Raw genomic sequence first — 14,550 nt, 5'->3', positions numbered from 1 at the left:
GCCATGTACATTGTTCCTTCACTTTGTGTGAAATATATGTATATGTACCAATAAGATAAAATGGAGGTAATACAATGCATTTCTAAAATCAGCAGGTCAGGGGTCATAAATAATGTTTCGGATAAGAAAGGACCTGTTGAGTATAGTTGTGCTGTGTATTACCACCATTTTGTCTTCTGTGTGCGACCAAAAGTCACGGAGTAAACAGAAAGAACTGTTTTTGGAGAAAATACAAGTGTTATTTTTGGGGGCAACCTCATATCTCTCAACCAAACACACCAAGCTTCAGTGTTCTGCTAAGTAGGTACTGGAGGTTGGAGGTGGCCCCCAAAAATGTGTTTGACGCATAATTTGTTATTGGCGCAGGCTGTGTGGTGACGGTGGCGAAATACACAATTAACCAAACCTTATTGGGGCAAAAAACACAGGTTTATTAAACACACACAAACCAAAAAATTAACTGCGCCTGCTTGGGGTTGAGTGCCGATATTGTGGGGTGTTGAGTAGTGAGGTCTGGCTTATTACTGTAGCCGACATAGGGGTGGCAGGAGAAGGCGCTATGAAACTACTGGGGTCAGGATATTCAGGGATAGGGCTAGACACATGAGAGGGTTGAGACACACTGGAAGGGTGAGACAAACCAGACATTACAGACACATTGGGAGGTGAGGGGGGAGGGATAGCTATGGTTTTTTGTTTTTTTTGCCTTTCCCCTTTCTTGTTTTGCGCGGGCACGTTGTCGTGGTGGCAGGGAACGCCAGGGCAGGGTCCGTCCACTTCCTCCCTTTATCACCTTCTATGTGGGGGGTGGCTTATCAGTGTCTAGACATGTTTTTCTCAATTGAGACGCATGCGTCGGCAAACGCAAGCAAACGCATGTACTGGAAAACGCATGCGTTTACATAGACTACAATGCGTTTTTTGGGCGCAAACCTTGCGCAATCAGCCGCATGCGTTTCCAGGCGGCAAATTGACGCCTCTAAAAATTACTACATGTTGCATTTCCGCGCCAAGACGCAGACGGCTAGACGACGCATGCGTCGTCAAACGCGGCAAAACGCGAACATAGAAAAACGCATGCGTCCATAATGTTAAAGATAGGAATACACAACGCATGCAGATATTTGCGGAAGAAACGCTGCGGACACAACCGCAAATGTGAAAGCGGCCTTAGTGTGATTTGGCTGTAAAAAGAACTGTCAAATTGACGACAGTTCACATGTAAGCCACAAGTTATATGTGGCTTACATTGACGTTGGACAAAGTTGCATCCAGCTTTCAAACAAAAATTAGAGTTGCATTTTTTGCATCGGTTGTATGTTGGCTGGTGCCGTGCACAAAGCTACCCTTTTGGCAATGCTGCCATGCAACACTACACTCTTATTGAATAAACAGTGGATATGCATTTTGTCAAGTCTTCGTTATAAATATTTCTAGTTTCTTTTCACTTTTTTTCATTTTATCAGGACCAGGACATGGTGTAGTTCAATTCAGAAAAAGTTACTTTTTAGAGACAATAAAAAAAAAATTTCATATCAGAACCCTGCGAACCACCTCCTAGGTGCTGTCTCTTCATAATTTGCAGGCACAGAGACGTCTTTTTGCAGTGCGATGCACACATGATGTTGTGGCAGGCCTACTAAATAGAAGAGGTGCTAGGTATACTGGCAGGCAAGAGGCAGCTTTCAGGGCTCTGGTCTTGCAGCAATGACGCAGTGACATGGCCATTGGATTAGGGTTCTGCAACTGTTTTAGATCACCTCTATTAACTTTCTCTTTTTATATTAATAATTGTTATGAATAATGTGAATGATTCCACATTGGGTACTTACAAATAATTTGTGCTCATCTGCTGGGGAGCTGCATTTTTGATATGCAGTAACTATATGATCAATCAGCTTGTAGTCTTCAGATGACAATTCCAGTCGTGTTACTACCTGCTGAAATCAATAGAAATGACAAGTTAAAGGGGTTATCTAGATATATAATATCAATGATCTATCTACAGGATAAGGCATTAATATCAAATCGGTGTGGGTCCCACACCCAGCAACCACCATGTAAAAGGTTCATATGTATCAATGTACTGTACTGATATGAAAAAACATAACACTTTCAGTGACATGCTTACTGAAGTTACTTTACCACATTTGTGCCCAATGCAGAGTGTGTACGTATAGACCATATTTCACGTTCACGCGTTGACTAAAACTTGTACTCACTTTTACTGACTTTGTAGTTGATGAAACTTGTCTGCTGTCATTTGCATCTTCTTCCACTTTCACGTTGCAGAATATTGAGCTGTTTTGTTTGCAGTTTTTCCTGAGCCTCTTTGACTTACATTGTACTTCAGTTAACAAACCTGCCAAATAAACAGGGCATAATCAATGCAATATCACACAAATAGGTTATCTTATTTAGAAGGTAATGGAAGATGTAATGGAATATAATGGAAACCACATTGAATGGTTTTGCTTTTCTCAGAGTACCATTAGACCTCTGAGCAATGAAGAGGGTATTTTCTTTATCAAGCTCAGTCATTTATTATCAGCTAATCTGTTACAAAAATTGTAATACTTTTGCTACTTCGGCAACCAACTACATAGTCAACACAAGTATAATAGTTTACATGTGATCAAAGTTTATGATCTGAAGCCAGGGCCGGACTGGCCATCTGGCAATTCTGGCAAATGCCAGAAGGGCCTGTCTGGTTATGGGCTGCCTTGTCTGCTACGTTATTAACAGAATCGGTGGTCTCAAGATACCCATACTGTTAAGAGTTGTGATGGAGCACAAAGTTGCGGACTCCGTCACTTACCCCAGCAGGCCACGGGTATCATTAGAAATATTGGTCTTGTAGAAAATCTCCCTTTCCTCCATCCAGGGTAATATTAGTAATATATCCCATCTGGTTCATGGGGATGGGGACAACATGGGCCTGTGTCGTTTCAAATGCCGGGACTGAATTTCAGCCCCAGTCCGTACCTGTCTGAGGCCCAAAGCCTGCATATAGGTACACCTCCATGCAGTTTATAAGGGTATGTCCACACTGTTTTTCTTTTACCAGAAAAAATGTAATGTGATTTTAAAGGCTAGTCAGGAATCTATACATTTTTTGGAGGTCTGTAGCTTTCACATGTTATTTAAAGTGGTTTAGAAGAGGTTTTTTTATCACATAGTTTATTACAGCTGTAAGTTCACACGTTGCAGTTTGTGTTGCGTGTTGTTTCCACACTATCAGCAAAAAGACATAATTTTGGTGCGATTTTCCAAAATCGCTGAAAAAATGCTGTGCTATTATCATAATTAAGGTAAAAAAACATAATGCGGCCACAACATATGAATGGATTCTAAAAAATCTTGCGTTATATATACACCTTAGTGCATTTTATCCATATCTTTTAGTAGTTTCCTTTAAAGAGGTTTTACCATATGTGATAGGCTCTTAAAGATTGGAAGAAGCTGATTTCCCATGGGTAAACCATGGGCTCTCACATAATTCCCTGCTGCAGGGGAATTGAAATATTCCGTGGCACCCACTAGGATTAGTCCCTCAGAGTGACTATTCTTTGAATCATAGGGAATGTTATGAGCAGGAGGGCCTCTGATTGACACCCAGATAATCTGTTTAGACAGAGGTTGTTTTATGAAGCATCTTTACTTGTATAATTTGTCATGAAAAAAATTCAATACAATTTTACATTGGATCTCTTTGGGTGACATATGGCTGATGGATGGGATCCGTTGAGATATCTACAGTATTTGATTTGCATATTTTTTATTAATGGGATTTTCCATAACTTTGATCTTGAAGACCAATCCACAAACGACGTTATCAATACCAGATTAGCGATGGTCCAACACCCAGTCCTCCCACTAGGGTTGAGCGAAACGGATCGTTCATTTTCAAAAGTCTTCGTGAAAAAGTTTCGTGAAACCCGACCCGACTCCAGCGTGGGATCGGCCACGTGGTCGGCGATCTTGGCGCCAAAGTCGCGTTTTGTATGACGCCTTCCCTGCCATTTTTTCAGCCAATTAAGGAGTGTGGGCAGCGTGATGACATAGGTTCCGGCCTGGTTTCTGTGGCGTCATAGAGCCATATTACCGTTTGGGCTGCAGTGATTTCCGCAGTCAAACACAACATATGCTTTGCACGGAGGGGAGAGAGAGAGAGAGAGAAAAAAAAAAATCCACATTGACTTGCATTGGGTTTCGTGTTCCAGTCCGGAGCCCGACTTTACAGTAGAATCGGCCGATTTCACGCGATCCGACTTTCGAGAAGGTCGGGTTTCACAAAACCCAACTCGATCCTGAAAAAGCAAAAGTCGCTCAACCCTACCTCCCACCAATTAGTCATTAGAAGCTTGGCAGAAGCTGGACTTAAAACAGCATACAGCAGAACACTATGGCGCTTTCATATGTGGTAGTGACAGCTGTGGGGCACCTCATATCAGCTCATATTATTTGATCTTAGTTTTACGAGACTGTACATGTCAAGTTAAGAAATAAGTTAGGGGAGGATACAACTGTAGGTTCTCAAAAAAAGTATGTTAATTATAAGTGAATTATACTAAACTTACATTCTGCAAGCATGCCAACAGCCTTACACTTCTTAAGCCGACACTCCTGACACTTCCTCCTCATGTACATGTCCATCTCACAATGACCACCATTCTTACACCTATACACAGCATTTTTGGTAATGCTACGACGAAAAAAACCTGTAAAATATGATAAAATATTATATAATTTAATCATGTATGAAATAAACAATAAATATTCTTCTTGCTGTTAATAGAGATTACAATTGTACAGTGCCTACAAGTAGTATTCAACCCCCTGCAGATTTAGCAGGTTTACACATTTGGAATTAACTTGGCATTGTGACATTTGGACTGTAGATCAGCCTGGAAGTGTGAAATGCACTGCAGCAAAAAAGAATGTTATTTCTTTGTTTGTTTGTTTTTTAGATTGTGAAAAGTTTTTTCAGAGGGTCATTTATTATTCAATCCCTCAACCCCCCAGAATTCTGTTTGGTTCCCCTAAAGTATTAAGAAGTAGTTCAGGCACAAAGAACAATGAGCTTCACATGTTTGGATTAATTATCTTTTTCCAGCCTTTTCTGACTATTTAAGACCCTCCCCAAACTTGTGAACAGCACTCATACATGGTCAACATGGGAAAGACAAAGGAGCATTCCAAGGCCATCAGAGACAAGATCGTGGAGGGTCACAAGGCTGGCAAGGGGTACAAAACCCTTTCCAAGGAGTTGGGCCTACCTGTCTCCACTGTTGGGAGCATCATCCGGAAGTGGAAGGCTTATGGAACTACTGTTAGCCTTCCACGGCCTGGACAGCCTTTGAAAGTTTCCTCCCGTGCCGAGGCCAGGCTTGTCCGAAGAGTCAAGGCTAACCCAAGGACAACAAGGAAGGAGCTCCGGGAAGATCTCATGGCAGTGGGGACATTGGTTTCAGTCAATACCATAAGTAACGTACTCCACCGCAATGGTCTCCGTTCCAGACGAGCCCGTAAGGTACCTTTACTTTCAAAGCATCATGTCAAGGCTCGTCTACAGTTTGCTCATGATCACTTGGAGGACTCTGAGACTGACTGGTTCAAGGTTCTCTGGTCTGATGAGACCAAGATCGAGATCTTTGGTGCCAACCACACACGTGAGGTTTGGAGACTGGATGGCACTGCATACGACCCCAAGAATACCATCCCTACAGTCAAGCATGGTGGTGGCAGCATCATGCTGTGGGGCTGTTTCTCAGCCAAGGGGCCTGGCCATCTGGTCCGCATCCATGGGAAGATGGATAGCACGGCCTACCTGGAGATTTTGGCCAAGAACCTCCGCTCCTCCATCAAGGATCTTAGGATGGGTCGTCATTTCATCTTCCAACAAGACAACAACCCAAAGCACACAGCCAAGAAAACCAAGGCCTGGTTCAAGAGGCAAAAAATCAAGGTGTTGCAGTGGCCTAGTCAGTCTCCTGACCTTAACCCAATTGAAAACTTGTGGAAGGAGCTCAAGATTAAAGTCCACATGAGACACCCAAAGAACCTAGATAACTTGGAGAAGATCTGCATGGAGGAGTGGGCCAAGATAACTCCAGAGACCTGTGCCAGCCTGATCAGGTATTATAAAAGACGATTATTAGCTGTAATTGCAAACAAAGGTTATTCCACAAAATATTAAACCTAGGGGTTGAATAATAATTGACCCACACTTTTATGTTTAAAATTTATAAAAATTTAACTGAGCAACAAAACTTTTTGGTTTGTAAGATTTATGCATCTGTTAATAAATCCTGCTCTTGTTTGAAATTTGAAGGCTCTAACTTATTTGCATCTTATTAAACCTGCTAAATCTGCAGGGGGTTGAATACTACTTGTAGGCACTGTATGTAAATAAAACGTTTAGTACGTTTCCAAATGCTTTTATAGCTGCTTTCAATAAAATGATTTACGGTAACTAGGTTTATTTTGTGCATATAGGAGTTCATTTCACATTTCTGATGTTTGATCTGACAAAACCATTATAGTGGCCTTTTCAGGTTTCAGCATATATGTATTTTTTATTATGCTATCTTCTAACTTACTTTGTTTTTCAGTTCTTCAAAGTATACAGGATTTCTACTCTAAGAGCAGAGACAGACTGCCCTATTTCTCGAGCGAGAATCGCATCGTAAAATCGCACTGGCTGTTGGCTCTCCTGACCTGAGCTTGACAGCTGCATAGAAATACATCATACTGCCTTCCTCAGGTCAGGAGAGATGCCAGGTCAGTGTGTGCAGTGTGATGCAATGAGATTCTCGGACGAGAAATACATCAGTCTGTCTCTGCCCTTAGTCAATGATTGGGTGTGTGCACACAATGTCTTTTTCATGTGGATTACACCACAGAAATCGCATGAAAAAAATTATCAAAAAGCATTCAAAAGAGTAAATATATTCATCTCTATTTAAAAAGTGAAATATCCATTCACTATATAAATCAATAGTAAAGCTCAAAAGGAGCTCAAAAGATGACTGGACATAATTTGGAACATTTTACTATTGTTATTGCTCAAAAAAAAACCTAGTGGTTTCTTTATTATTCATTGAAGTGAAAAAACGACCACAAATCAACAGTAAAAAAGATTACACAAAAACCATGGGAAAGCCTACCAAAAGACTGCCGGTGGCTAAAACTGACAGTTTCCTGATATGTCTTCTGCCTGAAAAATTAAACCTGAGTTTAACCCCTTCATGACCTTGGGTTTTTCCGTGTTCGTTTTTCGCTCCCCTCCTTCCCAGAGCCGTAACTTTTTAATTTTTCCGTCAATTTGGCCATGTGAGGGCTTATTTTTTACGGGATGAGTTGTACTTTTGAACGACATCATTGGTTTTACCATGTTGTGTACTAGAAAACGGGAAAAAAATTCCAAGTGCGGTGAAATTGCAAAAAAAGTGCAATCCCACACTTGTTTTTTGCTTGGCTTTTTTGCTAGGTTCACTAAATGCTAAAACTGACCTGCCATTATGATTCTTCAGGTCAGTACGAGTTCATAGACACCTAACATGACTAGGTTATTTTTTATCTAAGTGGTGAAAAAAAATTCCAAACTTTGCTAAAAAAAAAATAAAAAAATTGCGCCATTTTCCGATACTACTAGCGTCTCCATTTTTCATGATCTGGGGTCGGTTGAGGGCTTATCTTTTGCGTGCCGAGCTGGCGTTTTTAATGATAGCATTTTGGTGCAGATACGTTCTTTTGATTGCCTGTTATTGCATTTTAATGCAATTTTTTTCTCGCTACGCTGTTTAGCGATCAGGTTAATGCTTTATTTTTATTGATAGATCGGGCGATTCTGAACGCGGCGATACCAAATATGTGTAGGTTTGTTTTTTTTATTGATTTATTTTGATTGGGGCGAAAGGGGGGTGATTTAAACTTTTATATTTTTTTTATTCATTTCATTTTATTTTTTACTTTTGCAATGCAATCGGCTCTGCTACATAGCAGCGATCTGAAGTTTGCTGCTATGTAGCAGAAATGCAGGTGTGCTGTGAGCGCCGACCACAGGGTGGCGCTCACAGCTGCCGGGGATCAGTAACCATAGAGGACTCAAGGACCTCTATGGTTACTATTCTGAAGCATCGCCGACCTCCGATCATGTGACGGGGGTCGGCGATGCGATCATTTCCGGCCGCCCGGCCAGAAGCGGTAGTTAAATGCCGCTGTCTGCGTTTGACAGTGGCATTTAACTAGTTAATAGGCGCGGGCAGATCGCGATTCTGCCCGCAGCTATTACGGGCACATGTCAGCTGTTCAAAACAGCTTCTGACCTTGGACGTACTATCCCATCCGAGGTCAGAAAGGGGTTAAAAGACGCTGCGTGCACATAGCCACAACGAAGCTTCATTTCTAGAGCAGGGGTGTACAACCTGTGGCATGGTGGTCACATGTGGCCCATGATGCCATTCTGAGCGTCCCCCATGCAGTTTTGTTTCATTGTGTTTTTGAGTGTGTTTTTTTATGCTGTGGTTTTTCTCTTTTTTTGGTATGTTATGATCCTAGTATTTTGCTTTGGCAAAAGTTTATTGAAAAAGTCGTGTGCTGATTACATGTGTTTTGTTTGGTGAAAATCTGCACATAACACTCATTGTAACCGCAAGAGAAACTGACATGTTGCTGATTTGAAACACGCACATCAGGTTAGTTGACGCTGCATAAAAAAAGCACAGTGGGGATGAAAATTCTATAAATCCCATCCACTTTGCTGGAACAATAAGATGCTGTTTAATTGATGCAGCAAAAATACAGCAGTGTCAAAAGTTCACCAAAAGCGCATAGTGTGCACAAAGTCTTAGGGCTCATACTGATCTATCTTTAAAATGGACGAGTGCAATCCGATAAAAAATCGGATTGCACTTTGACTAATGTTGTTCAATGATTGTGTGCATCTGTGTTTTTTTTCTCAGTTCAGATTGGACAGAATAAACAATCGCAGCATACTGAGAGTGGCCTCGTATATCGGATGAGACTCACCAATGCAAGTCACTGGGTGCGAGAAAAAAAAAAATCACACAGCACACGGACTATGACCCTCCAGAATAGAATAGAAAGGTTCCGGGAAAGGTCAGAGAGGCCCGGCGCCTGCGCACTGCAGTACTTTGCTCTGCCCTTAACAGGGCAGGCAAAGTACGCCTGCGCCGAAGCTGCAGCAGGAAGACAAGAAGAGGATGTCATCGTATGAAGATAGAAGGCGCTGGACCCGGACCGTGACACCCATCGGACCCGGACCGCAGCAGGACCGCCCCTGGGTGAGTATAATATAACTTGTTTTTCTTACCTTTCAGGTTACATCGGGGGCTTATCTACAGCATTACAGAATGCTGTAGATAAGCCCCTGATGCCGGTGGCCTTATCTCATATACGAATTTTGGGTTGACAGATTCCCTTTCATGTCAGCTCATAATACAAAGCTGACAACAACAACATATTCTGTCCAAACCAAGTCAGCGTAGGCTAATACTAACATACAGCTCTTGGCAAAAATTAAGAGACTACTGCAAAATTTTCAGTTTGTCTGATTTTTCTCTTTATAGGTATATTTTTGAGTAAAATGTAACTTGTTCTTTTATTCTATAAACTACTGACAACATGTCTCCGAAGTACCAAGCACTACATTTTGTATTTATGTTCTGAAAATGAGAAATGGTCAAAATAACAAAAATATGCATTGCTTGTAGGACCTCAAATAATGCAAAAAAAACACAAGTTCACAATCATTTAGAAACAACAATGCTAATGTTTTAACTCAGGAAGAGTTCAGAAATCAATATTTTGTGGAATAACCATGATTTTTAATCACAGCTTTCTTCCCATGCTTTCCATCAGGCTTTCACACTGCTTTTGGGTGACCTTATGCCACTCCTGGTACAAAAATTTAAGCAGTTCTTCTTTGATTGATGGCTTCTGACTATCCATCTTCCTCTTGATTGCATTCCAGAGGTTTTCACTGGGATTCAGGTCTGGAGATTGGGCTGGCCATAACAGAAATATGATGTGGTGGTCCTTCATCCACATCTTGATTGACCTAGCTGTGTGGCATGGCACATTGTCCTGCTGGAAAAAACAGTCCTCAGAGTTGGGGAATATTGCCTGAGCAGAAGGAATCTACTGTTTTTCCAGGATAACCTTCTATGCAGTTTGATTCATACGTTCTTCGCAAAGATTAACCTGCTCAATTCCAGCCTTGCTGAAGCATCCCCAGATCAACACCTGGTCGTCTAATAGTTAGACGGAGACCTGGACAGGCGTACAAGCCACAGTGTCTTGCACCCACTGTGAAATTTGGTGGAGGATCAGTGATGATCTTGGATGCTTCAGCAAGGCTGGAATTGAGCAGGTTGTTCTTTGTGAAGGACGTATGAATCAAGCTGGAACTTCGGAGACATGTTGTCAGTAGTTTATAGAATAAAAGAACAATTTACATTTTACTAAAAAATATAACTATAAAGAGAAAAATCAGACAAACTAAAAATTTTGCAGTGGTCTCTTAATTTTTGCTAGAGCTGTACATGTTGGGAAGCATGTAAAGTCCAGCTCCTCTTAAAATCTATTTAAAAATACTGATGTATCAGCAGTTAACCCAAATCTTCAGCTACTATCTAATAATGTTGTGACTCTATATACTGGATCATCAATTTTAACCAGCACATATCAGAAATCATTTCTAGGGTGGAAAACATCAAACTGTTCAAATTGTAAACTGCTGCAAAATATGTCGGCGCGATTTAAATAAAAATGACAATAAATAGACAGCTATTTTTAAAAGAGTCTGTCACCCCCAAATGCTAACTAAACTATTTATACGGGTATGTGGAGGACTTTGCCCCTATAAAAATCCTAAATGTAGATAGACTTTTGGTATTAAAATTTGTTATTTGTATGCAAATGAGAGACTTTGGTGCACTTGTAGGGATGTAGACTGTCTTACCCTGTTCCTACCCCTGAAGACAACAGACGCGTAATGTGATATAATCTACTATGGTGTTTTACAGGATATAAAGTGTTAATGCATAATGCAAATATGGAATAAGGGTAAGCTTAGGACAGCATAGAATATAGCACAGGATATAGAACAGGTTATCAAGTAGATAGGAAATGGTTTACGTTAGGATTAGCCCTGTGAGTGGGCACTAGTGCTGATGTAAAGGTACCCAGAGTGGTAGCCATGGGCAAGTGTCTTGAGTCTGACACCGCCGCAGGAAACAGGGGCCTATTTTGGATGTGTGTTTGCTGCTGTTGTGACTGTGGACACCTCCTGACTCCTCTGGTTTGCAGCACTTAGCATAGCCATGATTCCCTGCGACCCCACAAAAGGGAGACCACAAAAGTGTATAAAAACAAGTTCAACTTTACTGTTCGTTTTATTTATCAACAAAGCACAGCAGGAGATGAAGACATCTTTCTTTGGGTGACAGAGCAGTCGCATGTCTTCAACAAATATTTTAAGCACACAGTTGAGGAAACATCTCACTAGCAGAGTTATGGCAAGCTTCCTAGACAGCTATGACACTTTAGATACTCTTTCCTGTACTCACTATCTTCCGCCCACTTTTCAGGAATCACATAAATGAAGAGCCTATGTCTAACTTCTTTACTGTATGTGCCCCCAGCTTCGCTGCATTGTCTCTTCTCGGGACCACAGTTAACAGTACTTGGCTGACACTTTTCATTCCTGGAGTTCCGCACGCACTCTAACAAAGTTGCTGGCCCAAAGTTCCCTTCCCCAACTCACCTGCTAGAGGTATTCCACAGTCACCACTCAATCACCTTTCTTTAGTAGTTCATTCTCTGCTTCTCTGTTCTCCTCTTTCAAACACACTCTCATGGGGATTACTTAGACCAGAGGGGTGTCCTTGCTTCTATCCTTGTCCAAACCACTTACTAACTGAACACTACTTCCTATTCTTCACACTAACCGGAGATTCCCAAATCTCCTCCCCACAATGGACTGGCCTTATCCTTCGCACTGTCTCTGTTCCACTGTTGCTACCAAAGCTTAAAGGGGCATTCCAATCTGCAAAATCCTATCCCAATATGTAGCAGGTGTAATAATAATTACCATGGATACCTAAGGTCCTGCAATTCCTGCACATGAGGAAAGAGACATAGTGAGTCAGAAAAACTATACTACATTTGTAATTGGAGGTATTTGCTAATATTATTACACATACTACATAGGAGATGGCTTGAAAATGGGAATACCCGCTTAACTTTTTACCTAGTTCTAGACAGTGACATCTTGTGATCGTGAGTTAGGACTACAGCCTAAAGAGAAATTAATAATTGTTATCACAAGTAAACATATCAGGAACAAATCATTATTCACATTCTATAACGCAGCAGCATTGATGTCTTCAGGAGGAACATAGTCCATCTCCCTTACACTGAGAGGGGCACTTCCTGATTAGAGGGAGTTCAGTGTTAGCCAGTGAAGTGTGGAGGTGAGTTCCTGTTCAGGTGGGGTGATGGGTTGCTGGGGGCAGCATGTGCCAAACATTCAGGGCTGTGGGCGGCCAAATGGAGATCCCTGATGGACATTCCAATAGAGGCTGGAGTCTAGGGTTCGGGCCAGATACTATGGAGAGAGTCTGGCCTTCGGACATCACGAGGTCGGTAGACATATAGTTACATGAGGGGCAGGTGGTCGGATCCATGTGAACTGCCAAAGTGGACAACGAATCCCTGAGGCTGATGGAGTCTTGGGGATATTCCAGAATGAGCTTATGGCAGAACAGAAGAAGAGTTGTGCTTAGGAGGAAGGAACTGTGCATTGCTGTGCCCTATCCCATCTGTGCCCACCTGATGAACTTGGACTGTTTAGTAAAAGTTTGACTGTTGCAAAGAACCTGTTGTCCTATGCAGTATGTGCAGCGGCTCCTGAGAACGGAAGAGTGGAGGCAGCGGAGGCCTGCAGCCCACAAGTGAGTGTGATACACCCCTCACCCTACAGCACACTGGGACTGGGACACCCCTTGTCTGTAAAATGCCACAGCACAGCACCGGACAGCAACTTGGTCGCAACTACCGCTTTACAGTACTTTACACACCCTTGGAGTTTCCAGCAGCTCAGTGCACCGTTGTTCCCCTTTAATTTACATACGGTAGAATTAGTCATATCTTGATTGTCTGAACGCTGCACCCATGCTTACATAGTGTAATTGCTGGTTCTCACTGTTGGCTCCTGTCTGAGGTACAGTACTGAATAGTGACCGCAGAGAGGAGCCAGTAATGACCCGATGTCAATGCTGCAGTGTCTATGTGGAGATACAGTGAAACTGATTGAGTTTAGCACTGTCAATCAAGATGTGATAATCAGCGGTACAGCACCTCAGCGCGGACACTGCAGCAGCGCTCACATAGTATAATTACTGGCTCCTTTCTGCTGCTGCTGCTAGGTACTGTGCTGCAGACAGGATCCAGAAGTGAGAGCTAGCAATACTGCCATGTCAGCGTAGCTGCATGGTTCAGGCAGCGCTCTCTTGAGCTTTGTTAATCAAGATACGACAATGCTCAGCGTGACAATTGAAGAGAAGTTCCAATGTATTGGGTTCTTGACTACACCAAGAGTGGACCGAAGCCCCTTTATATATCTGTATTAGTGATTTAGTTAGCATCCTGGGGTGACAGACTCTTTTACAATTACCTTTTCTTTTTTTAATTGCTACTTTTGGTGCAACAAATGGTGCACTGCATGTATTGGATTTAATTATGTTTCAAAGAATTTCCATGATTGAAATATATGATCATATAACGTTGTTAAATTGTTTGTCATGGACATACATGTGACTAGTATTAGAAGAACACAATCTAGTATTTTACTGACCTTTACAACCTTCACAAGTAAGCGCATTATAGTGATACCCAGAAGCCTTATCTCCACAAACGACACAAAGTTCTTCATGACCCTTCATCCGAATGGTAGAATGACTAATTCTTGTCCTTTTTACAGCAGGATACATCTCCTCCACGCAATGCGTGATGTTTGAGGGTGGTTTACCCATGTCACATGTGCTAAGGACATATTGCCCATCACTGTAGGAGGTCTCCAAACTGTATGCACTGTAATGGCATTGTGACGTTGGGGATTGCAACACAGGAGAATAAGGCACATTTGTATACTGACAGTACGGGGTCACCTGGAAGTCTGAATCTGGAAGTTGATAATTAATGTGATCTGGCAGAACGTCTGTGAAAACAAACAAAGAAACATTTAGCAATGTATTGCTTTCTGTGCTGAACAGGCAGGGAATGGCCAAACTTAAATTTCTGCCCACAACTTTCTATCCATCATTGAAGCAATGTTATTGGTCTCTAAGCAGGGTCAGACTGGAGCACCTTGGGTCCACCAGAGAAAATCATTTGTGGGGCCCACTATGTAGCTACATAGAAATAGATGCAAGACCACCAATTGTGCGGTAAAAAGCGCTAATATCAGGGTATAATATAAGGTAGTTCACGTCTTAATTATGTAGCAAGGGTTGTTGTAGCCCC

At 41.9% G+C, this 14,550-nt stretch overlaps 1 protein-coding gene across 3 annotated transcripts in view; it reads right to left on the bottom strand.

Annotated features, from left to right (window-relative positions):
* The window catches only part of LOC143815608 (bile acid receptor-like), a 210,884-nt gene that overhangs the window by 19,689 nt on the left and 176,645 nt on the right, over positions 1–14,550 (bottom strand). For 2 of the 3 annotated variants that reach the window (XM_077294986.1, XM_077294984.1), the window contains 4 exons: positions 13,883–14,245; positions 4,581–4,721; positions 2,223–2,362; positions 1,833–1,940 (listed from right to left, as the gene is read on the bottom strand). In XM_077294986.1, the coding sequence (XP_077151101.1) occupies positions 1,833–1,940; positions 2,223–2,362; positions 4,581–4,721; positions 13,883–14,245 (752 nt within the window). The remainder of the gene's footprint in view (positions 1–1,832; positions 1,941–2,222; positions 2,363–4,580; positions 4,722–13,882; positions 14,246–14,550) is intronic. The other variant, XM_077294987.1, reaches the window with a different exon arrangement.

This window comes from Ranitomeya variabilis, chromosome 3 (assembly GCF_051348905.1).
Source record: "Ranitomeya variabilis isolate aRanVar5 chromosome 3, aRanVar5.hap1, whole genome shotgun sequence".
Classification (NCBI taxonomy): Eukaryota; Metazoa; Chordata; class Amphibia; order Anura; family Dendrobatidae; genus Ranitomeya; species Ranitomeya variabilis.
The sequence above is the reverse complement of the archived record's forward strand: the minus strand, read 5'-3'. Positions and strand labels throughout refer to the sequence as shown.